The sequence below is a fragment of the Hemitrygon akajei genome, chromosome 11 (genome assembly GCF_048418815.1).
Source record: "Hemitrygon akajei chromosome 11, sHemAka1.3, whole genome shotgun sequence".
NCBI lineage: Eukaryota > Metazoa > Chordata > Chondrichthyes > Myliobatiformes > Dasyatidae > Hemitrygon > Hemitrygon akajei.
The window spans coordinates 52,039,232-52,066,095 of NC_133134.1; the positions used below are offsets into that span (position 1 = coordinate 52,039,232).

At 39.1% G+C, this 26,864-nt stretch overlaps 1 protein-coding gene across 2 annotated transcripts in view; it reads left to right on the top strand.

Annotated features, from left to right (window-relative positions):
* unkl (unk like zinc finger) overlaps positions 1-26,864 on the top strand; it is a 140,217-nt gene that overhangs the window by 61,930 nt on the left and 51,423 nt on the right. For both annotated transcript variants that reach the window (XM_073060856.1, XM_073060857.1), the window contains exons 4-6: positions 10,691-10,824; positions 21,415-21,550; positions 26,191-26,308. In XM_073060856.1, the coding sequence (XP_072916957.1) occupies positions 10,691-10,824; positions 21,415-21,550; positions 26,191-26,308 (388 nt within the window). The remainder of the gene's footprint in view (positions 1-10,690; positions 10,825-21,414; positions 21,551-26,190; positions 26,309-26,864) is intronic.

Consider the following 26,864-nt stretch of genomic DNA (forward strand, 5'->3'; position numbering starts at 1 on the left):
CTGTGAGTCTATTGGACACAAATACTGTGTCAATTACCTGGTTTAGCCTCCTGTATATCGGTGAGACCCACTGTATATTGGGAGAGAACTTTGAGCAATTTTTCTGCCAGGAAAAGGTGGGATCTCCCAGTGGCCACCCATTTTAATTCCACTTCCCGTTCCCATTCCAATATGTCTATCCATGGCCTACGCTGTTGTGATAAGGCCACACTTCGGTTGGAGGAACTACACCTTGTATTCTGTCTGGGTAGCCTCCAGCCTGATGGCATAAGTGTCAATTTCTCAATGCCCCCCCCCCCCCCCCAATTCACCATTCCCCATCCTCCTTTCCCTCTCTCACCTTATCTCCCCCTTCAGTTTTCACCTATCACCTTGTGTTTCTCCTTCCCCTTCCCCCACCTTTTTAAATCTACTCCTCAGCTTTTTTTCTTCAGCCCTGCTGAAGGGTCTCGGCCCAAAACATCGACTACTCTTTTCAATAGATGCTGGCTGGCCTTCTGAGTTCCTCCAGCATTTTGTGTGTGTTGCTTGGATTTCCAGCATCTGCAGGTTTTCTCTTGTTTGTGGCAGGTAAGTAACACTTGTGGTGATAAGGGGTGATTGTGCTGTCTGTTTTTTTTACAAAGCTATCACCGACTCTCGTGCAGTGCTAGCCTTCTTTTGCAGCAAGTAAAATAAAACTGTTATAATTTATCTACTCTTGAATTTTTGTTGTTATAAGACATAGTGAAAAGGTGCTCAACATCATACTTTTGATTTTATTTATTAATTGTAGGGTATACTGAAAAAGAATACAACAAAGAAAACCTTTCATGTTTGGTAAAGTTTTTCTAGCTGTGGCCTATTCCAACTGTGGTTATGTGCGCGGAAGTGTGTTTTTGCGTAGCTGCTCATACACGTAGATTAGAGGAAATGGTGATTGTAAGTAATTGGCGAGGAAGGTCCTAGAGGAATTTTGGATGGAAAATATGAGAAAATAGAATATAATACAAACGTTCATCTGGTGCAAATGCTACTATTAATATCCTCTATTTATATATTTTGCTTTCTTTTCTATGTTGTTTCATGGTGCTTCTGATTTAAGCCTGTACTGTAGTTCAGTCTTGTTTGCTACTTTATATTTTGCTTTATTTATATATTTGACTTGAGCCAGATTTCCACAAGTTGGCTGTTGCCATGTTTATTATTATGTATAATAAGGTTGCTTCAAAGGGTGAGGATCAGCTAACTAATAGGAACGAAAAACACCTTGACTAGTTCAATATTTTTTACAGCTATATAGTTATTTACAATATAAAATTTTTGAAATGCAAAGATGTGCATGAAATCTAGGGTTTTTTAAACTCCCGACTGGTATGAAGTCAACAGCAAACATCTGTGAATGAAAATGAAAACCTGGAATTATCTACAGCTGTAACAGGTATAAATGTCTGGATATATTAATACACTTTTGAAATTTATTGAAGGAAGACTGAAGTTCCTCCCCACTTTTATTCATCTTGAACAATTAACGCAATTTTTCAGGTTGATAGCAGCTTGATCAGAAGCTAATAATTAAAACTCAGCAAAACTTGAAGGAAAAGTCATCCTATTTTAAACATCCATGTTTCTATTTTACCCTTTTTCTTTGAGCACCACACAGTGTGGTCATTTTTTTGGCCAGACTTGCCATTTTCCATTATTTTGTTTTGTAAGTTAGACATGGAAGTTAAATAGGAAGTTGTGGTGGAAGCTGAAGCTCCTATCATTGTTTAATGGCAAATTGAATGAATCAAGCTGGCTGAAGTCAGTCTTATAAAACACACATCTACATCTTCTGCCTTTTCCGAATCAGCATTTCAATCCAATCTGTAAATCGAGAAGCCTTTGAGTCTGATCGCTGTATCTGGCCTGCTGGGAGAAAGTTGTGTCTCATCAGACATAGAACACAACAATCTCTCATTTCCCTCTGATATAGGAATCTTGCCCTCAGGTCCTTGTTTTGTTCGCCAGTGACTGCACATTTGCTAACAAATTGCTAGATAGAAGGGGGCCTCATCCCCCTATGCTTCACCCTGGGTTGGAGTGTCCCCCCTCACCACCACCACCTCGCTTCCGGTCATAGTTATGAATCTGTAAAGGAGTTCTATATGCTTGGTCTACAGCATCCTTCAGAGGATTGTGAAATCTGTAATTAATTTACATTACTTAAAGAGAAATTACATGTTGCAAATTGCAGTGAGAGTAATTCAAAAGAGGTATATTTAGAATTACTGTACATAGCCCAAAGAACATCAGCATGGTTCACTCGCACCATCTTGATGTTCAGAAATGGCTTCAAGCACTGGATCATTCGAGAAAGAATAATTTAAGAATGTATTATTCACTATTAAGAAAAGTGGGAGATACAATTTGGCTTGACAGTAGTAGGAGAAATGCTGGAATCTTATTTAAGTAGTAGTAATCGGACATTTAAAATGAGAAGTGTGAATAGGATGTGCAATAATGAAGGAAAAATAATGTTTGACAATTCTGTGCTTCTGAGGTTTTAATTGCCATAGGTAAATGTGAATCATTGAGTACTTGAATATTCAGAAAAATTTCAGTAAGTGAAATGCTGCCACGCACAAAGCTTTTGTTGCCATGCGGCTGAAATTTTCTTTTATAATATTTTGAAATTGTTAATATAATTTTGAAATCATGTTAATATAATTGTGAAATGCCATGTAATTATGTTAATGAATATATCCATAAATTTTATAAATAATAAGTGTTCCACAACCTTTGAAACATTTTAGAGCTTCAACATATTTACATTGTCAGTGTTTCAAGTTACAACACTGTTACAAATTATTACAATAAACACAGAATTAAAGCCGGTAGCTCACTGTTAATAAACCACCAGCCTGCTGATGTTGACACTGTCTAGTCAAAACATTTTACTTTTTCCATTCTGCCCATCAGTTATTTTGATTGCCTGAGATTGTTTACTTGTGTTGTGAGTTGTGGTTTGTTTGTATGCTCTGTAAAATTCTATATTCTGACTTGGGAAGTTATCTTTAAAAAAATCATAAGGTAAGATCTTTAAATTAAAGAGTTGTTAGATCAAGGTAAAAATTCATTTCTATAGAATTTTTGACTGGTCATTTTATTAAAATTATAAATATTTCACTTAATTTTAAAAAAATATTAATGTTAATATCTGAAGGTTGTCAAAAAGAAAAACAGAGGGTCAAATGATTTGAAGATAAAAGCTTGTATAAAGCTTAAGGTAGCTTTTGCAACTCATAGATACTGAACAAAAGATAAAAATTAGCAAAACTTTTACACATCTAGATACTGGCAATGTTGTACGAACCGTTTGTACGGAAATGAAAGTGAGGGGAGACTTATGTAGTGGAAAAAAATGGAAAGAATAAAACAACATCTTAACCAGAGAATTCATATAGATTGAGGTTACCAAATCATGCAGTTGGAAATCTGAAATTATGTGCATGTTAATTGAAACTCCAAAAGAGCACGCAGCAAGAGTGAAACAAGATGCTTTAAAGAAATCTAACTCCAATATGTTCTGTGGTAATTGATGGCATTATCTTAGCAATTAAAATTAATGCTACTATGCATTCTGTGCAAGAAATTCATGCATATGTGGCCAGTTATGTAAATATATCAGAGTTGGCACAGCAAGAACTGTGTTTGAATTTGTTGGGTGCATCAGCTCTGTGCTTCAGAAACATAATAGAACTGCGGAAATCTGCTTTCTGTACATTAATTGTTGATGAAAGTACAGACATTTCTGTAGAGAAAATGCTAACTTTATATTTTAAGTTTTGACCAGCAAATGAAACTGTTGTGGGTATTTTGAAACTAACTGCATGTGACAATATCACTATTGTTGAAGCAATAAAAAATATTATATCAATAACAAAATCTAGATATTGAAAAGATGGTGTTTATGTCAGACAGGGCAAATGCTATGCTTGGTGGAAAAAATAATAGTGTAACAACAATTCTTTGACAAGAAATAAAATATCTGTCTGAGCAATACTGTGTTGCAAACAGAGAAGACCTGGGATTAGACAATGCAGGGAAAAGATATAGAAACACTGCTACCAGCAGTGTATATAATGTTATGTTGATTTTTTAAAAGCTAGAAGAATTAGCTAATGTAACTGAATGTGATGTTATGTCATTTAGACCACTAAGTGAAGTAAGGTAGCTGTCGAGGCATTTTGCTGTTACTGCTTTAATGAGGAATTACGACAGTTTGATCCAGTATTGCAAAGAGCAAGTCCATGAATTTATCAATCCGATCAGCAATTACTGCCTGATAATTTTAACCAATCCACAATATTGACTGAATTAACTGTCCATAACAATGTTTTATAAGATCTGGCATCTCTTTATAAATTCCTTCAGAAAAGCTGTTTGAATACAATTGAAGCACTCCAGTTTGCAAAAGCAATCATTAACAAGTTACAGTCACAGTATCTTGGCAATACCATTTATTAGAGTGATAAAGTGAAATAACTGCATCTATGAGTTCTGATGTCGATACTGCACCTATTATTTGATTCAGTCGACGTGTGTGTAATCACTTGGATAATAGATTTCCTTATAATAGGTTAAGAGAATGGTAAGCTTTTGACACTGTTACTATTGCAAATGCAACCAATTTTGAATTTCCAAATGACTGACAAAAAAGAATTCAGCTACTACAATACAACTGCAATTAAAGCATTGCCTGAAAAATATCACAGCAGTACTGTGATTTCAAATTTTTAATTTTTGAAAAAGTTAAGACTGGTTCAATTAAGATGTTCTAATATGTTGAACTATGTGCTTAGAAGCAAAGAATTTTGAAGAACTGTCAATTCATGTTGATGTTGTTGGAACATTTCAAGCTTCTGGTGCAGTCTGCGAACGTGGATTCAGTCTTATGAATTCAATCAAGTATAAATCCAGTAACAGCCTGGAAGTAGAATATTTGGATGATCTAATGAGGATTAAAATGCATCTTTCATCTGGATGCAAAATTAATCTGGACAGTGTTTTTCGGCAATGGATATGTAATAAAGATACAAGAAAAAGTTTATGAAATGTGAAAGCTTGCTTTGTACTGTATTTTGTTATTCCATTCAATTAAGAAATAAAACCAAAAGTATGTGATTTTTTTTTCAGTTTTTGTTCTAAATATTCTGAGTATACATATTACAAAAAACATTTAAAGTGCCACACAGGTTTAAGGCTAGGTAAATAAATAGAATCTGGGGAAAAAAATCCTGTTCAGAGCAGTGGTTACTCCGCGCAGCTGTAAAAAAAAAGATGAGAGCGAATGTTGGATGGAAAGCAGAGTAGAAATAGTGCTGAGAAGCTTTGACTAATGGGATGCTACAAAGATCAGTGCTACTGTCAGTTTTTCACAAATTGTATCAATTTGATGAACAACATATCCAAATTTGGCGATTATATAAAGCTAGATGGTATTGTTAATTAAAGGAAATGCCAGAAATAGTCAGGTCAGGAACATCTATGAAAGAAGAACAGAGTTGATAATTAGACTGAAACCCTTTTGATAGACTTTTGGAAGGGACTTGTAATTAATGTATAGCTACAGCAAGTAATCAAGATGACAAATGTTAAATTCTCATCTTTGGAAGTGGGATCTTCCAATGGCCATCTAGTGATGGAGTGAAGGGTCAAGCAGATTTGATTATAAGAAAACAGGAGTCTTGCTCCAATGTTGGGGGGGGGGGGAGTGGGTTTGGGGTTCTACCTTTTTAACTGTTGCTCATTATTTGGGGCACATTTCTAAGAAAAAAAATTAGGGCGTATATTGTATACATTTCACTACATTAAATGGAACTATTGAATTACGTCGTCCTGGTGAAACTATATGTGGCCAAGTGGTTAAGGTGTCGGTCTATGAAGGTCGCTAGTTCAAGCCTTAATTGAGGCAGTGTGTTGTGTCCTTGAACAAGGCAATTAATCACACATTGCTCTGTGACAACACCGGTACCAAGCTGTATGGGTCTTAATGCCCTTCCCTTGGACAATATTGGTGGTGTGGAGAGGGGAGACTTGCAGCATGGGCAACTGTAGGTCTTCCATACAACCTTGCCCAGGCCTCAGTCATCATCGAAAATCGATGGACAGCCGAAGAGAAGAAGGATATGTGGGATACAGGCTTGTCTCCCTATCCAAGGCAGGATATCATTGTAATCAAAAGATGGCTCACCAGATTGATTCCAGGGATAATGGGCAGCACACACAAAATGCTAGAGGAACTCAGCAGGCCAGGCAGCATCTACTGGGGGAAAAAGTACAATTGACATTTCAGGCTGAAACTGGTTTCAGGCAGGACTGGGGGAAAAACTGATGAGTAGATTTAAAAGGTGGGGAGAGAGAAACACAAGGTGATAGTTAAAACCAGGAGGGGGAGGGATGAAGTAAAGAGCTGGGAAGTGGATTGGTGAAAGAGATTCAGGGCTGGAGAAGGGGCAGTCTGATGGGAGAGGACAAAAGGCCATGGAAGAAAGAAAAGAGGGGGAGGAGATGAGGTGAGAGAGGGAAAAGAGGACAGGGAATGGTTGGGGGGGGGGGGGAGGGAATCATTACCAGAAGTTTGAGAAATCGATGTTCATGCCATCAGGTTGGAGGCTACCCAGGAGGAATATAAGGTGTTGTTCCTCCAACCTGAGTGTGGCTTCATTGCAACAGTAGTAGAGGCTATGGATTGACATATGGGAATGGGAAGTGGAATTAAAATGGGTGGCTACTGGGAGGTCCCACTTCTTCGGGTGGATGGAGCGTAGGTGCTTGGTGAAGCAGGCTCCCAATCTACATCGGGTCTCACTGATATACAGGAGGCCACACTGGGAGGACCAGACACAGTATATAACCCAACAGACTCACAGATGAAGTGTCGCCTCACCTGGAAGGACTGCTTGGGGCCCTGATTGGTAGTGAGGGAGAAAGTGTAGGGGCAGTTGTAGCACTTGTTCCACTGCAAGGGTATGTGCCAGGTGGGAGATCGGTGGGGAGGGACATATGGACAAGGGAGTCACATAGGAGCGATTCCAGTGGAAAGCAGAAAGTGGGGGGGGGGGGGGGCAAGGGATAGATGTGCTTGGTGGTGGGATCCCATTGAAGATGGCGAAAGTTCTGGAGAATTGTGTGCTGGATGTGGAGGCTGGTGGTAGGAGAGGACAAGAGGAACCCTATCCCTAATAGGGTGGGGTAAGAGCTGATATGCATGAAATGGAAACTGTCCCAGGGATAGCGGTTTTGTTTGAGGAAAAATTAAGCAAACTGCATTTAAGCTGTCAAATTTGAGGAATGAGAGAAGATCTCATTGGAATGTGCAGAACTCTTTTAGATTTGACAGGATAGAAGTAGGGTTGGTGTCCTCAAAATGAGACATGGTACTCTCCAAATAAGGGGGTCATTCATTAGAGACTAATGAAACGTGACTTCTCTTTCCAAGGAGTTTTAATGATTTAGTAGCTACATACCTTCAACTTGGCAGCCGATAATTTGTTAGATGAGAATCAAAAAATTTGAGGTTTGAGCAGCAAAGTTGTGTTGAAGTGAATGATGGTACTGAATGGCCGAACAGGCTGAGAAACCTCCTCTTAATGTTTATATTTTTGTAGATGCAGTAAATGCAAATGAATTAATATAACTTTGCAACTATATGTATGATAATTTGAGCTCTATAAGTATCTATACATTGGGCCAATCTGTAATTGTACAGCTGTCACACCTGACAATATGGAAAATTTACACGTGATACTTTTCACAGAAAGTATGACAAATGTAGTCCAACTAATTACTGTTCCAAATGGCAACATACCAATTGCCCTCTGTGGGGAAAAACCTATCCCTCAGGTCCCCTTTAAATTCTTCCTCTCATCTTAATCTTGATTTCTAATCTTATCTAGATTTAAGATTAGGCCTCTATTTTTAGACCCCTTGGGCCAGAAAGACTGTGACCATCTACCTTATTGGTGTCTCGTCTCTCAGCATTTTATAAATCTGAGATCGCATCTTTGCCTCTGCTCCAGGGAAAGCAGTCCCAGCCTTTCCAGTCTCACCTTATATGCTAGGGTCTTGTAGTCCAGCAACATTCTTATGAGTCTTTTCTGCACCTTCTCTAGCTTAGTCACACCCTTCCAATGTTATACACCCAGAATTGCACACAATTTGCAATTTCACCAACATCCTATACAAAATGTGACATCCCATCTTTTGTATTCTTTGCCCTGTCTGATGAAGTGCAGCTTGCCAAACAATGTCTTGGCTACTTGTTCCATCTGTATCACCATTTTTGGGAAAGTTTGTGTCTGTATCCCTTGGTTTTTCTGTTCTTCAACACTCCCTGGGGGTCCTGCCTTGGTTGAACTAACTAAAATGTATCACTTCACAAGTCTGAGTTAAATTCCATCTGTCATTCCTGTACCCATTTTCCTAATTAACTGATATAAGCAAGCTTTGAATTCCTGCAATAATAATTGGGTTTTCGCCAAGAAAATCAATATCCTGTGTACTGTGGTCATCAAGTCATGTTGTAATCAACCAGTACGTTTTACTATATGCACTTTTTGGTAAGTAGTGTTGCAAGAGTAGGTGCTTTTGCTTTGGAGAATGCTGCAGAATATATGGTATCTTTCTCGTTGGAACCAAAGTACTTCTTTGTAAAAGATATAATATATAAATGTAGTTAATTTCTTTGGAACTGACTGAGTATTTGACTTCAAAAGTAGCCTTGATTTCTCTTTCCACAGAATTTGCCTGAGCTGCTGAGGATTTTTACTTTTTCGTTTTGTTTTTATTTCTGATTGGAGCTTTTAGAGGTTTGAATTTCCATGTATCTTTTGTAATGCAGCAAGAAAAAGTGCAATAATCTGTCTATAAACTTTAGTGGCTCTTTTAACTAAAATAGATGTAGTGGCTCTGATTTGTTTTTTACATTGAACTCTGTCTCTAAATGTCACCAGTCCTGTTCAACAATATTAAGATCAGGATTTAGAACATAGAACATAAAACATTACAGTACAGTGCAGGCCCTTTGGCCTACCATGTTGTGCTGATCTTTTAACCTATTCTGAGATTAATGTCACCCTTCCTTCCTACATAGCCCTCCAGGTTTTTTTTTATCTTCCATGTGCCTTTCTAAGAGTTTCTTAAATACCCTTAATGCATCTGTCTCTATTGCCACCATTGGCAAGGCTTTCCTTGCACTCATCACTTCCTGTGTGTTTTTTAAAAAAAACTTGCCTCTGACATCCCCCTTTACTTTCCTCCAATCACCTTAAAATTATGCCCCCTCATATTAGCCATTTCTGCCCTGGGTAAAGATCTCTGGCTATCTACTCAATCTATGCCTCTTGTACACCTCTAATAAGGCACCTCATATCTTCTTCCTTTCCAAAGAGAAAAGCCCTAACTCACTCGATCTTTCCTCATAATTCAGGCCGCATCCTGTTAAATCTACTCTGCATCATTTCTGAAGTTATCCTTCCTTTGATGAGGTAACCTTAACTGAGCACAATTTTCCAAGTGTGGTTAAACAAGGTTTTTACAGAGTTGCAATCATACCATGCAGCTCTTGAACTCAGTCTTCTGACTAATGAAAGCCAATGCACCAAATGCTATTAACTTTTGAGGTATCTATGGATGTGGACCCAAAATTCCTCTGTTCCTCCACACTGTTAAGAATCCTGACATTAACCCTGTATTCTGCCTTCCAAAGTGAATCACTTCACACTTTTTTGGGTTGAACGCCATCTGCCACCTCTTGGCCTAGCTCTGCATCCTGTGAATACAACGACATTTTACGTTATCCACAACACTACCAACCTTTGTGTCATCTGTAAACATACTAACTCACCCTTCCACTTCCTTATCCAAGTCATATAGAACAATCGTAGAGCAGGAATCCCAGATCCCTATGGAGCACCACTGGTCACTGACCTCCAAGCAGAAAAAGCTCCATCTGTAATCCAGCTTCAGCTTTTTATGGGCAAGTCAATTCTGCGTCCAGACAGTCACATTGCCTTGGATCCCATACCATCTGAATTTCTGAATGAGTTCAGCATTTGAATGATTGCAAACTAACTATATTTGCATGGAAATGGTTGTCGGAGATACTGTTACATTCTGTTGAAAATAAAATTTGTTTGAGATTGAGATCTTGACCAGTTAGATGTATATTGGTAGTGAGTGATTTTATCTTATTTTAAGAGCCTTTGTAGATGTTTTGGTTAAAACGCTTGGAATGAAAGAACATGGATTCAAGTTTACATAAAGTTTTTCTGTAAAACTTTGATCTTTATTCCTCTCAGTGCTGCCAATGTGTTATGTTATAAAAAATACTAAAGGAAAGTAAGTTGGTCTGCCACTAGAGTAGCTTCTGATCGGAGTTTGAGCAGTGCAAGTAGCTGTCCATTTGATTGAGAAGCATTATGCAGAAAGCTAAAGGAAATATGAAAGCAAACATCAGAGCAGATTGCTACTGTGGAATTTTAGGTTTTTGAAAAGAGATGAGAGATTTCTAGTATATCCTGCAAACTAGTAGGATTATACTTACAATCACCTGCTTATCATTAATGTATGTCTGCATAATTTCACATATGACACAATTGAGATTTAGACCAGTAGCTGATGTATGTCTTAATCCATTTTCTTAATAAGCGTTTTTCTTTTATAGGGAACTCCAAGCACAAGAAGCATTGCAGAATGGCCAGCTCGGAGCAGGGGAAGGCCTTCCTGATCTCCAACCAGGTGTACTGGCTAGTCAAGCCATGATAGAGAAAACACTATCTGAAGATCCAAGATGGCAGGGTAAGGATAGAGTGAACTATATGTGAAATATCATTGACTTGGTTCCTTAATCAATGAGTGTCATGTCTTTTTAGATGCTTTTCAGTATTTCAGTAGGTTTGTTTAAGTGTTCAGCCTCTTGTGCAAGAGCAACAGAACAGCTCCAAGTTATATAATGCTTTAGAATATGAGAAAGCACATCAAAAAAGGTATTAATGAATCAGAGTGATAGAGTTAATAAGCACAGAAGTCAGTCTATTTGCCCTTTGGCTGTCGTGTTGCAGATAGTAATACTATCTATGCTAAATCAGTTCTCCAGCAGATGGTTCATGTTCTGAGCCATGGTACTTCAAGTGCTTATCTAGAAACTAAAATATTGTGAGTATCTGCCTACACACTCCTTCAAGCCATACGTTCCAGATTTCAGCAACCCTCTGAGTGGGGGAAAAGTCTTTTAAATCTCCTATAAATTTCTTTCGTATTTGTGGCACATAGTTTTGTGTACCTCAGTCAGATCTCCTCCTTCACCTTGTACGCCCATCTTGTTTCTCCTCATCGCTGATGGGTTCCTTTCCGACCAATGTCCTGGTGAATCTCCTTTGTATCTCATCCAGAGTAAACATCTTCCTTAATGTGATCAAGACTGCCAACACTACATCAGTTGTGGCTGAATGAATGCTTTGTATGACTGTACTATAAATTCTCTGCTTTTATATTCTTTACCTTGTCTAATGAAGACTAATTCTGTGCAGTCTTAACCACCTTATCTGCCTATGCTGCTACCTTATGGGTTCCTTGGACATGGAAACCAAGGGTCATCTGTTTCTGTACCGTCTGAGATACAACCATTCACTGTGTCTATCCTGAGATTTTGTCCTCCCAAATGAATCATATCATATTTGTCAGGACAGAAATTCATGATATTTTTCAGCTCATCATAACAACAGATAAGTATCATCTGTGGCTGAAGATTATCTTCTTTGCTTTCAGTTATACCATTAATCTTTGTGTATTCTTTGAATTTAGTCACAATTTATACATTTATTTTCACATTATTAATGTATGGAACAAACAATGGTTCCTAGTACTGATGGCTGCAGTACACCTCTGGTCACAGGCTCCCAATCACCAAAACATAAACAGCCACTAACTATCACCTTCTGACTTCCACCACAAAGCCAGTATTGATCCAATCTCATATCCCTTGGGCTCTTTCTGCTTATATCAGTCCAAAACAATAATAGTGAGGGATCTCAGTTGCTCTAAAATTAACTCGGCTGCAGTCAGTGTAAGGGGGTACAGGGCAGAGCATTAAATTCAGGAGAATTTTCAAGCAACAATGCAAAAAGTCCCGACAAATGGGAGGGCATTTCTGCATTTAAATTTCGGGAATAAATATAGGCAGTATCGGTGGGAGATTGTGTTCGTAGTATTGGTCATAATTTAATTATGTTTTGTTATGTTATAGACTAAGGATAAAATTTGAAGAAAGGTTCTGAGTTAGAAAAGAGACTTAGAGGTGATTTACCAAAAATGGGTTTGCAGAGTAGACTTGATGGGCCAAATGGCCCAATTCTGTCCCTGTGTCTTATGGACTGGAAATAACTTTGTGAATATGAATTGATGCCAGAGCACTGGAGGCATTCAAGAAAGATTCAGTGTTTTGGAGTAAATATTTTCCCATAAAGGAAAAGGACGGTACTAATATTAAGACCCTCTTATACCAACTTTCCAGAACGTTTTTGCTACTCCTGCCTTGTCTGCATCACACTTTCTTATCCCTGATCAAAACACAATAACATCTTATGCATGTTGAAGGTACAATGATGACTATTCCCCTCTTCCTCCCCCACCTCCCCTTGCAGGTTGTAAACCCAAACATTGGCTAAGCAACATATCTTTCTGGTCTTGCTGTTTGTTGATGAAATGGAGTCAATGTCCTTGCTTTACTGACCTTTGCTAACATTGTAATTGTGTTGGCTGCACCCATTTAAATGACTTCCTACATCACAGTGTTATGGTCAGTTGGCCATTATATCTGGTTGACAACTGCAGGGATTGAGATAATGGCACAGGTCAAGACTCTTGTGCTCTAAATATTTTTTATCTATCTCATTTGCAGTTTCAAGTCCCTAACCCTGACTAATCCAGAAAATCCTTTTAAGTGCTGGGAATTTTTCAGGATAAAGTGAGACAAAACCAAATACTGTACATGTCAGATATTGAGAGCTTAAAGCCTGTGAGAATATAGAAAATACAGAAGTGAATCTTTGGGATGCAAGGAATATATGAAAAAAACACTGGCAAGTAAAATCAAAGAAAATTCAAGCATCTTTTCTAAGTGCATAAAGAGCAGAAGAAAAAAAATAGACGTATAAGACGTTATTAGGGACCATTAAAGAAGCCCATATATGGAAGTGAAGGTTGTGGGCAAGATCCTTAATCAAATGTGGCTAGTTCTGATACAATTCACAAGAAAGCATGTGTCCTGAAGTTAGAGCATTTGTGTCTGAAGGCTCCACTTTGCTTGGATAAATTATCAGGCTTACATTGAGCCTCCTTGAAACAGTGCAGGAAGTCACATAGAGTGAGGAGATGCTTTAACAGTGTAATGGTCTTTAAGGTACTTTTCCATCCAACGCAGAAGATGAAGTATCTGTCTTTTCATCTCTTTACAGAAACCAAAGCAGTCTTTCCAGCTGAAGCAGTGATGCACTTACAATCTAGGCTATTGTATTAGCTATTCACAATGTGGCATTTTCTACAAAAGAGTAACCAAACATTCCACAGGAGTGACTTTGAGCTTCCAGTTGTCTGCCACTTTTAATTTACCATACCAATCGTGTGATCTCTTATAATATAGCAGAGTCCCAACACAAGCCTGAGAAACAACACCTTGCTACGATGAATAATTTTCAGATTCAGAAATAGAATTGAACCTTTGCTCATGGAACCAAGCAACAAGGAATTGTTAAATTCTCCTCGTGTTTCAGGCATTTTAGGGTGAAATATTGTTCGAGTCTTTTTGAAAGTTGTTGGGACTAAAGAGATCTGTAGGCACCTCTAATAAACACTCGCCTACTGAACAGTTTGGTTCATCAAGAAAGCTAAGATTAAATAGCTGTTTTGATTGCTGTTTGTGGCTGCTGCAAGTTATTTGAAATAGTTGACCATTCTTGTATTAAAGGAGGTTTAAAGTAAATTTTATTGTCGTCATTACCATATACAACCCTGAGATTTATTTTCTTGTGGACATACTCAATAAATCTATAGAATAATACTATAACAGAATCAGTGAAAGACTGCCCAACTAGGGCGTTGAACCAGATTACAGAAAACAACAAAAGCAATAAGTATCACGAACATGAGATGAAGATTCCTTGAAAGTGAGTCCATAGGATGTGCAAATAGTTCAGTGATACGGCGAGTGAAGTTATCTCCTTTGATTCAAGAGCCTGACTGTTCCTGAACCTGGTAGTGTGAGTCCGGAGACTCTTGCACCGCCTTCCTGATAGAAGCAGCAAGAAAAGAGCATCTCCTGGGTGGTAGGGGTCCCTGATGATGGGTGCTGCTTTCCTGCGATAGTGTTTCACATAGATGTGCTCAGTGGTCTGGAGAGCTTTACCTGTGATGGACTGGGCTGTATCCACTACGTTTTATAGGATTTTCAGTTCAAGGGCCTGGTGCTTCCACACCAAGCTGTGATGCAGCTAGTCAGTACACTGTCCGCTGCACAATCTATAGAAGTTTGTCAAAGTTTTAGATGTCATGTCGAATCTCCATAAACTCTTAAGGAAGTAGAGGTGCTGCTGTGCTTTCTTTGTAAATGCACTTATGTGCTGGGCTCAGAACAGGTCCTTTGAAATGACACCACCTGGGAATTTAAAGTTGCTAACCCTCTCAGCCTCTGATCTCTTGATGAGGACTGGCTCATGACCTCTGGTTTTCTTCTCCTAAAGTCTATAATCAGCTTGGTCTTGTTGACATTGAGTAAGAGGTTGTGATGTGGCATCACTTAGTCAGATTTTCAGTCTCCCTCTTATATGCCGATTCTTCACTACCTTCAGAAACATAGAAAATAAGTGCAGGAGTAGGCCATTCGGCCCTTTGAGCCTGCACCGCCATTCAGTATGATCATGGCTGATCATCCAACTCAGAACCCTGTACCTGCTTTCTCTCCATACCCCCTGATCCCTTTAGCCACAAGGGCCATATCCAACTTCCTCTTAAATATAGCCAATGAACCGGCCTCAACTGTTTCCTGTGGCAGAGAATTCCACAGATTCACCACCCTCTGTGTGAAGAAGTTTTTCCTCATCTCGGTCCTAAAAGGCTTCCCCTTTATCCTTAAACTGTGACCCCTCATTCTGGACTTCCCCAACATCGGAAACAATCTTCCTGCATCTAGCCTGTCCAATCCCTTTAGAATTTTATACGTTTCAACAAGATCCCCCCTCAATCTTCTAAATTCCAGTGAGTCGATCCAGTCTTTCTTCATATGAAAGTCCTGCCATCCCAGGAATCAATCTGGTGAACCTTCTTTGTACTCCCTCAGATGTCTTTCCTCAGATTAGGGGACCAGAACTGCACATAATACTCTAGGTGCGGTCTCACCAAGGCCTTGTACAACTGCAGTAGAACCTCCCTGCTCCTGTACGCAAATCCTTTTGCTATGAATGCCAACATACCATTTGCCTTTTTCACCGCCTGCTGTACCTGCATACCCACCTTCAATGACTAGTGTACAATGACACCCAAGTCTCGTTGCATCTCCCCTTTTCCTAGTCGGCCACCTTTCAGATAATCTGTTTTCCTGTTCTTGCAACCAAAGTGGATAACCTCACATTTATCCACATTAAATTGCATCTGCCATGAATTTGCCCACTCACCTAACCTATCCAAGTCACCCTGCATCCTCTTAGCATCCTCCTCACAGCTAACACCGCCGCCCAGCTTCGTGTCATCCGCAGACTTGGAGATGCTGCATTTAATTCCCTCGTCTAAATCATTAATATATATTGTAAACAACTGGGGTCCCAGCACTGAGCCTTGAGGTACCACACTAGTCACTGCCTGCCATTTTGAAAAGGTCCCGTTTACTCCCACTCTTTGTTTCCTGTCTGCCAACCAATTCTCTGTCCACATCAATACCATACCCCCAATACCGTGTGCTTTAAGTTTGCACACTAATCTCCTGTGTGGGACCTTGTCAAAAGCCTTTTGAAAATCTAAATATACCACATCCACTGGCTCTCCTCTATCTACTCTACTAGTTACATCTTCAAAAAATTCTATAAGATTCGTCAGACACAATTTTCCTTTCACAAATCTATGCTGACTTTGATGATTTCACCTCTTTCCAAATGTACTGTTATCACATCTTTGATAACCGACTCTAGCATTTTCCCCACCACCGATATCAGACTTACCGGTCTATAATTCCCCGGTTTCTGTCTCCCTCCTTTTTTAAAAAGTGGGGTTACATTAGCCACCCTCCAATCCTCAGGAACTAATCCAGAATCTAAGGAGTTTTGAAAAATTATCACTAATGCATCCACTATTTCTTGGGCTACTTCCTTAAGCACTGTGGGATGCAGACCATCTGGCCCTGGGGATTTATCTGCCTTTAATCCCTTCAATTTACCTAACACCACTTCCCTACTAACATGTATTTCCCTCAGTTCCTTCATCTCACTAGACCCTCAGTCCCCTACTATTTCCGGAAGATTGTTTATGTCCTCCTTAGTGAAGACAGAACCAAAGTAGTTATTCAACTGGTCTGCCATGTTCTTGTTCCCTATGATCAATTCACCTGTTTCTGACTGTAAGGGACCTACATTTGTCTTGACCAATCTTTTTCTTTTCACATATCTATAAAAGCTTTTACAGTCAGTTTTTATGTTCCCTGCCAGCTTTCTCTCATAATCTTTTTTCCCTTTCCTAATTAAGCCCTTTGTCCTCCTCTGCTGGTCTCTGAATTTCTCCCAGTCCTCAGGTGTGCTACTTTTTTTTGCTAATTTATATGTTTCTTCTTTGGACTTGATACTATCCCTAATTTCCCTTGTCAGCCACGGGTACACTACCTTCCCTGGTTTATTCTTTTGCCAAACTGGAATGAACAATTGTTGTAGTTCATCCATGCGATCTTTAAATGCTTGCCATTGCATGTCCACCGTCAACCCTTTAAGTATCATTTGCCAGTCTATCTTAGCTAATTCACGTCTCATACCTTCAAAGTTACCCTTCTTTAAGTTCAGAACCTTTGTTTCTGAATTAACTATGTCACTCTCCATCTTAATGAAGAATTCCACCATATTATGGTCACTCTTACCCAAGGGGCCTCGCACGACAAGATTGCTAACTAACCCTTCCTCATTGCTCAGTACCCAATCTAGAATGGCCTGCTCTCTAGTTGGTTCCTCGACATGTTGGTTCAGCAAACCATCCCGCATACATTCCAAGCACCCTTACCAATTTGATTCGGCCTACGACAGCAGGGTCATCAGCAAACTTGAATGTGGCATTGGAGCTGTGCTTAGCCACACAGTCATAAGAATAAAGCGAGCAGAGTAGGGGACTAAGCACCAGACCTGTGGTGCACTTGTGCTGTGGAGATCGTGGAAGAGATGTTGTTGCCAAAATGAAGTGACTGGGGTCTGCAAGTAAGGAAATCAAGAATCCAATTGCCCAAGGAGCCATTGAGGCCAAGCTCTTGAAGCTTATTGATTAGTTTTGAGGGGATGATTATTTTGCTGTAGTTTGCAAGCTATAGTTAATAAAGAGCATTCAATATATGCATCTTTGCTGTTCAGGTGTTCTAGGATTGAGTGAAGAGCTAATGAGATGGCATCTGCTGTTGACCTGTCATTCCAGTAAGCATATTAGAGCAGTTCTAAGTCACTTCTCAGGCAGGAGTTGATGTGTTTCATTACCAAACACTTCGCTGTGGATTTAAGTGCTACTGGGCAATGGTAATTGAGGCAGGTCACCACACTCTTCTTGGGCACTGGTATAATTAAAGCCTACTGGAAGCAGGTGGGTATCACACACTGACTAAGCGAGAGGCTAAAGATCTTCGTGATCACACCAGCCAGTTGATTAACACTGGTCTTTAGTACTTGGCCAAGTACAGTTTTTGGGCCGGATGCTTTTCATGGGTTCACTCTCCTGAAGGCTGCTCATATGTCTGCTTCAGAGACTGAAATCAGGGTCATCGGGGGATGTGTGAGTTCATGATGGTTTCTCTGGATTTTGACAGTCAAAGCAGGCATAGAAGGCATTAAACTCATCTAGAAGTAAAGCCCTACCTCCTTCTATGTTGCTTGATTTAACTTTATAAGAGGTGATTGTATCCAAGCCCTGCCACAACTGTTGAACATCCTTTGTTGATTCATTTTTCATCCAGAATTGCTACTTCACCCGTAAGACGGCTTTCTGGGACTTACTTTGTCACCAGACTTGAGTGCCTCTGATCTGGCTGTCAGCAGATTTCAGATCTCATGGTTCATCAAGGGCTTCTGATTGGGAAAGACTCTGAATGATTTTGTGGGGGACTCGTGTACAGCTGTTTTAGTAAAGCCTGCTACAAACATGGCATATTTGTTCAGATCCACAGATGAGTCCTTGAACACGGCCCAGTCCACCGACTCAAATCCTATAGCTGCTTCTTTGCCTCCCATGACCACCTCTTTGTTGCCCTAATTTCTGGAGCATTGCTGTTTAGCCTCTAACTGTATGCAGGTAGAAGGACAGCCAAGTGGCCAAGTGTTCTGGTTTACTGAAATGTAGTCTGGGCATGGAATGATAGGCATTCGTTATCTTAGTGTTAACAGTGGTTTAGTGTGTTGGGACCTCTGGTGCTACGGATTAAAGGCTGAAAGTAATTGGGCAGGGTTTTCTTCAAACAAGCCTGGTTGAAGTCTGTCTATGATTTGAAATGCATCAGGGTGGACTTTCCTTGTTTGGGATGGCATTATGCAGTATCGCAAACGCTTGATTATAGTTGGCCGCTGGTGGTATGTAAACTGCGGTCAGGATCATGGATGAGAACTCCCTAGATGATTAGAATGGCTGACATTTGACCATTTGGTGTTACAAATCAGGGAAACATGAGTTCAACAAAACTGCCTCATCCAAGCACCACCGAGAGTTTATCACGAAACACACACCTCCTCCTTTTGCCTTTTCCAAGTCAGCAGTTCAGTCCATTCGGTAAATCAAGAAGCCTTTGGTTCTAGTCGCTGGGCCTGACATGCTTGGTGAAAGCTAATTCTCTGTCAGACATAGAATACAACAAGTTCTCATTTCTCTCAGATACAGCAATCTTGTCCTTAGGTCCTCAAGTTTGTTCTCAAGTGTCTGCACATTTGCCAACAAGATGCTGGGTAGAGGAGGCTTTGGCCGTCTGCGCTTCAGCCTGGCTTGTAGTCCCCCTGCATCTGCCTGGTCATGGCGTGGAACCTTCGACACTTAAAGGTGCAATTCCCAGTTGGTCCACTGTGTCCTTCAGATGATCATGAGATCAGTAGTTCATTAAGTTGATTTAAAAGTATATTGCTTAGAGGGAAGTTGCATGTTGCAGATTGCAGTGAGTAATTTGAAAAAGGTATATTTGAAAGAATATTTAGAATTATTGTCTGCAACCCACAACATTGCTGACAATCACAGGTGCCATCTTGTTCCATAATATGTTAAGTCCAAATGTTGTAAATCATGTTTATGCCTATGGTTCTGTTAGTTCAGTTGGTTAATGACCTCAAGAACTGACAGCAATGATATATTACAGATTCAATTCCAGCTTGTGGATCTCCTCTCGAAAGTAATCAGTCATAGTGCTTGGGTTTGTATAACAGTCAGTGTTCTCCTGTGAAGAAAGAAGTTCTATTAATGTACTTTCCAATTTCAACAGTAATATTTGCAATGAGCTCACATATCTTCTGAGCTGCATTTGTGAAAATTCAGAATCATTGAAAGATTATGGGGATGCTTTCTACCTTCAGGGTATGAAATTAAACATGTCTGGGTGTAAAATTAATTCTTATTATCAGATACCAAATATACAGTGGTCTTATAACCCTCTAAAGCATTTTTTAAAGTGCAGTTTTCTAATTGATATTATTAATTGGGGATTGAAGCATACTCTGAACTTCAATCTGGTTTGTATCCCATTCATATTAGTTAATTGTGAAGCATTAATGCCTTAATAAAATGAGTATTTTACATACAACTTCCTAATAGTGGCTATTGCATTTACACAAAATTGTAAACTATGTGAGTTTAAGAATTTTGAGTAGGAGAATATAATCTGATTGTGAGTGATGTTCTTAATATGTTTGCTGCCAACAGTTGTCACTTGAATGCTCTAACATAATTGAGAAACTGAATTTAACTGAATAGCCTACTTTTCTGTGAACAATGAAAATTTTAAAATTTATGATTAGTATGTGACACCTTTATATTTGTTTATAATTTAACAGAGCTTTGTGAGGAGTTTCAGAATAATGTTTCTTTGTATTGGATGCTGAAGTTGGGAAGGATGGGTTTTAAGTATGTGAAAGATGGAGGTGGAGTCTTGGCAATACTAGTGTACAGAAAATCAGTTTTTAGGGTTTATGGTGTAGTGGCTGCTTGTCAGGGAGGGTCTCTTTCTGCTTCAAGGGAAATTCTGAGGATCAGAGGAAATTCTGCAGATCTTTGCTAGATAGAAGTTAGGCTGGGGGGGCAGGCAGCAGGATTTGTTGGCTAAACAATCTCATTCCTGTTCATGGAGTGGGGGGTTTCTGTGGGAAGACAAGCTGTTTTTTTTGTTCTTGTCAGTGATTCTGAGAATTCAGGGCCAAGGACTTGCATTTGGAGGCCCAGAGGTAATTTGTCCCAGGGTTGGAGGCCTGCTTCTGTGTGTGGGTCAATGGGAGGGTGGGTAAGGGGCTGTTGTGTTGATTTGTGTTGTTTTGCAGAGCATGGTGGACAGGGTATATTGGCACCAGAATACATGTTGATAGTTACAGGCTGCCCCCAGCACATCCATAGGTTAAGATCATAAGACATGGGGCAGAATTACACTATTTGGCCCATCAAATCATCTCCACCATTCCATCATGGCTGACTTGCCTTTTCCCTGTAATCTTTGACACCCTTACTGATCAAGAATCTGTCAAGCTCCTCTTTAAATATATTCAATGACTTGGCCTCCACAGCTGTCCATGGCAATAAATTCTACAGATCCACCTCTCTTCATCTTCATCTTAATTTTTAGGGGCGTCCTTATATTTTGAGGCTGTGCCTTCTGCTCCTAATCATGACATGTAATGTGAAAAGAAGTGGCCCCAACACTAATCCCTGTGGAACACTCTTAGTTACCAGATTTGTCAGGTTATGTTGGTTGTTAACACAAGTGACACATTTCACTGTATGCTTCAATGTACATGTGATAGATAAATGTATCTGAATCTGTAGGAGGCTTAGTATCGGACGGAGGTTTTGTTAGTTTGGTGTGGAAGAGAGCTGTGTGCATTATTTTTAGCAGAAGTTCATTTTCCATATTATATTTTCTACTTTGTGTTGTGGACTATTGAGTAGTGTAATCTTGATGTAAATTTGCTTACTTTGCAGAAACGAACTTTGTGCTAGCAAATTACAAGACTGATCAATGTAATAAACCACCTCGACTCTGCCGACAAGGATATGCTTGTCCTCATTATCACAATAGCCGAGACCGAAGAAGGAATCCACGAAAATTTAAATATCGGTAAAGAATCAGTTTATTTTGGGGGTGTTGTTTGCTTTTGTGCGATGCTGATTTGCACCTGACCATTCACAAATGTTACCTCTCCTAGATTTCAACAAGTAATTTTTGGAGCATGGTTTGTGAGCTCTATTTATGTTTGAATTTAAATTTTATTTTGATGTATGCTGCAATTTAGAGTTTAATTACAAATCATGACTTGGCAGGGAGATAGACCAGGATAAAATGGCAGATTGGATATGTATTTTGTCTACCATCATGTTCTTCTCTACAGTACAGCTGTGTCCATTTTAATTAACTTACCATATTCATTGCCTGTTATGCTGCTATTACTTCTCAGTTTGCCAGGCTTAAAACATTAATAGGAAAGCTCCTGGTTGAATCTGACATAATTGATTAATGATCATATTGTCTGCTAAAAAGTTTAAGGTAAAACAGGACCAGTATAAAATCATATTTGCAGAGTATATGATGAAAGAGGTGATAATACTGTTCTTGCAGGTTGATTTAAAATTTTTAGATAAGAGCGAACAAAAGATTCAAAAGAAAAATATTTTTTAGGTGCTGGGAATGAATGAAATTACAAACCCCATTTCCAGAAAAGTTGGGATATTTTCCAAAATGCAATAAAAACAAAAATCTGTGATATGTTAATTCATGTGAACACTTATTTAACTGTCAAAAGTACAAAGAAAAGATTTTCAATAGTTTTACTGACCAACTTAAATGTATTTTGTAAATATACACAAATTTAGAATTTGATGGCTGCAACACACTCAACAAAAGTTGAGACAGAGTTAAAATAAGATTGAAAAGTGCACAGAATATTCAAGTAAGACTCCACATTAAGCAGGCTAATTGGTAGCAGGTGAGGTATCATGACTGGGTATAAAAGTAGCGTCCATCAAAGGCTCAGTCTTTGCAAGCAAGGATGGGTCGTGGCTCACCCCTTTGTGCCAAAATTCGTGAGAGAGTTGTTAGTCAGTTCAAAAGGAACATTTCCCAACACAAGATTGCAGAAAATTTATGTCTTTCAACATCTACAGTACATAATATTGTGAAAAGATTCAGAGACATCTCAGTGCATAAAGGGCAGGGTTGGAAACCACTGTTGAATGCGTGTGATCTTCGAGCCCTCAGGCGGCACTGCCTAAGAAACCGTCATGCTACTGTGACAATTATAGCCACCTGGGCTCGGGGGTACTTCGGAAAACCATTGTCACTTAACACAGTCTGTTGCTGCATCCAGAAATGCAACTTGAAACTGTATTACGCAAGGAGGAAGCCATACATCAACTCTATGCAGAAACGCCGGCGAGTTCTCTGGGCCTGAGCTCATCTCAGATGGACCGAAAGGCTGTGGAACCGTGTGCTGTGGTCAGATGAGTCCACATTTCAGCTGGTTTTCGGAAAAAATGGGCACCGAGTTCTCCATGCCAAAGATGAAAACGACCATCTTGATTGTTATCAACAAAAGGTGCAAAAGCCAGCATCTGTGATGGTATGGGGTTGCATCAGTGCCCACGGCATGGGTGAGTTGCATGTATGTGAAGGTACCATTGACTCTGAGGCGTTTATTAGGATATTAGAGAGACATATGTTGCCGTCAAGGCGACGTCTCTTCCCGGGACGTCCATGCTTATTTCAGCAGGACAATGCCAGACCACATTCTGCACGGGCTACAACAGTGTGGCTTTGTAGACACAGAGTGCATGTGCTTGACTGCCCTGCTGCCAGTCCAGATCTATCTTCTATTGAAAATGTATGGCGCATCACGAAGAGGAGAATCAGACAACGGAGACCACGGACTGTTGAGCAGCTGAAGTCTTATATCAAGTAAGAATGGACAAAATTTCCAATTGCAAATTTACTACAATTAGTATCCTCAGTTCCAAAATGATTAAAAAGTGTTATTAAAAGGAAAGGTGATGTAACACAATGGTAAACATGCCTCTGTCCCAACTTTTTTTGAGTGTGTTACAGCCATCAAATTCTAAATTTGTATATATTTACAAAATACAATTAAGTTGGTCAGTAAAACTATTGAGAATCTTTTCTTTGTACTTTTGTCAGTTAAATAAAGGTTCACGTGAATTAACATATCACAGATTTTTGTTTTTATTGCATTTTGGAAAATATCCCAATTTTTCTGGAAATGGGGTTTGTATAAGGTAATAGGAATATGCCTAATCTCTCCCTACCCTGAGGAGACACTGCAAATTACTCCGGAACATGAATTATCGGAAAGTATTCAAAGCCGTACTGGGATTTGTTTCTGTTCTTCCTTTTTGAGGAATATGGCTTAGACTTTTGGTATCAAATTCTCAGCTAGCTAGCTTTAAAATTAAATCAGATATGTTCTATATTGGAGGCCAGACTACACTAAACATTTGTAAAGGACCATATTAAACACTTTGATGCGGATTGTTCATTACTTTGTGCAATGGATCTTTGGAATTCATAGCACCCTGATATTTTACAACTCGGCAAAAAAGCCATTTAGATAGTTGTGTCCGTGCTTATTTGCTTCTTAGAGCAATCCAGAACTAAAGCCACCACTCTCCTCCCTGCATGTTGCTCCCATTGAGTTTTATTCATCTGTGGGTCAACTCATTAGGCAATTTTCCCTTAATACATAGGCAGCTCAGTGAAGTGGTGTCATGACAACTTTTTCCTCATTGTCTATATCCATAATGTTGAGATTGAAAAGTTAAAGTTCCTAGAAATGACCATCACCAGTAATCTCTCCTGGTTCAACCATGTAGATATCACGATGAAGAAAGTTTACCAACACTTCTGCTTCAAAAGGCTGAAGAAATTTGGCATGCCTACATCGACCCTTACCAATTTTTATCTATTCACCATAGAAATCATTCTATCTGGATGCATAATGGCTTGGTATGGCAACTGCTCTGCCCGTGACTGCAAGATGTGCTTTTGCAAAATAAGCAAAGAGTTGTGGACACAGCTCAGCACATCACAGAAATCAGCCTCTCTTCTATGGATTCTGTCTAAACTTCTCGCTGCCTCAGTAAAGTAGCCAGCATAATCAAAGACCCCAGATATTCTCACTTCTCTCTCCCATGGGGCAGAAGATACAGAAGCCTGAAAGTACGTACCGCCAGATTCGAGGACAGCTTCTATCCCGCTGTTAGTAGACACTTGGACGGACCACTTGTATGATAAAATGGACTTCACAATCAACCTTGTTATGATCTTGTACTTATATTTACTTGCCCTGTAGCTTTTACACTTTATTCCACATTGTTATTGCTTTGCCTTGTTTTACCTCAATGAACTGTGTAATGATTTGATCTGTATGAACAGTATGCAAGACAAGCTTTTCACTGTATCTTGGTGCATGTGACAATAATAAACCAATACCCAAAGCTGCAGTGGGACTCAAAAAGCAGTTCACTACTTTTGACTATTCAGAACTTATGGTGATAATCAAAACTAATGAAAGTAGACCCTTTGCTAATAAAGTTTCAAGGTCTCAGTTTTTGATCCCACTTTAGCGGTAGCTCATTTTAGTGTTGGAATTTCTTGAAGCTTATTTCATAATAAGTCTTCAGTATAGCATTTGGGCTGTGCTTTTGTCAAATTTATGCTGCAGCAACAATTTATATAATGATAGAAATGCTTAAAAATATGGGCAGGTCTGAGGAAATGTTAACATTTTTTCCTCATTCCATAACTTGCCCTGCTGAGCATTTTCAGGATTTTCTATGTAAATATGTGTTTACTCATGAGATTAGCATTTATTGCACACGAGTTTGTGCTTAAAAGTATCCAGGTCAGCCATTGTGTTTAATGGCTGGATTCTGTTGCTGAAGGTACTTCTCAGCATTAAAAGCCATAAATGTCTGAAGCTGATCACAAGGGGGTGCTACATGGACACTCTTGAGACTTGCTACCATGCCAACAAATACAAGAGTAAACTTGTGAAAATAGAGATTTGGGCCACTTGTTGGTGTGATTGAAGCTGGGAGTTTATTTAAAGCAAATTTGTAACAGTTATCAAAAAGCTTTATCAAGGAGGTGCTTTTAAGAGCTTTAAAAGTGGAAATATTGGTTGGGGAAGAGTGAATTACAGCAATGGATGAGGTTGCAGTGAAGTACAAGGGTTGGAGTTGCTATCATTTTGATAGTAGCACTACAGGGGCTTTGGGAAAAGAGACTGGTCAGACTTTAAGGTAAGTCTCTGCTTATATTTTCAGCTTGTTTGCATCAGATGACATTGTTCTCTTTCACTTTCTCATTGAAATTAAAGTTTGCAGCTGTCATCTCAGTCTTTCATTAAATTTGTATTACCTAAAGTAATTAAGATGGTAGCCCATATTGATGCTTAATGAGATATTGCTGAGCATGGGCAATAATTGGGGAGATCTCTTTACTAAAATATCATTAAACCAGTGCAACAGTTAAGATGTCATATTATGTGTTGTTTATGTTATGCATTTAAAATGACAGATGTATCTGCCGTATTGTCATTCCTTTACTGTAAATTTTATGTAACTGTCTTACTATTATTGTCAATCACTAATAAATTAGGAGATGTATTAATGCACAGAAAAGTCTATAGATTACAATATATGTATCCCATACCTTGCAGAATAAACTTATTTTGATTTGCATTTTAGGTCAACGCCTTGTCCTAATGTTAAACATGGGGACGAATGGGGAGAGCCCACAAAATGTGAGAGCGGAGATAATTGTCAGTACTGTCACTCTCGCACCGAGCAGCAGTTTCATCCAGAGGTAAGTCTAAAATGTGTGAACACACAAAACAACAATGAATATGGATTCTGTGATCTGATTGGGGTGGGGGAGTTATGACTGCAACTTGAGATGGACTTCACTCTGAAAAATTTGGGTAGAGTTACATCTAGATGTAGCAGTGACCATTCTTCATGTAAGAGCATAATAAAAGCAGGAATAAGCCATTCAACTCAAGTTGGTTTTGTTGTTCAATATGAATATGGCTGAAATCCTCCAGCCCTCATCTCCTGACCTTGCCTTCACTGATAATTTTTCAAAAATGATTCCTATAATCTAACCTCCAGGAGAATTCCAGGGATTAATTACCTACAACAAAAAGTTGTTTCTATGTATCTCAGTTTTAAATAACTGCCCCATAAACTTTTAACTAGTAATTTGCAAATAATAAATATATAGAAGCTGTTTGCTTTGCTTTGCCTCAATATAGTACTTAAAGAATGGTGTGTTTATACATGCCTTTTTCAAACAATCAAGAATTATATCTCCTCCCTTGTGTGGACAAAGATCTAGGAATAGTATAGTGACCAACTTTTAT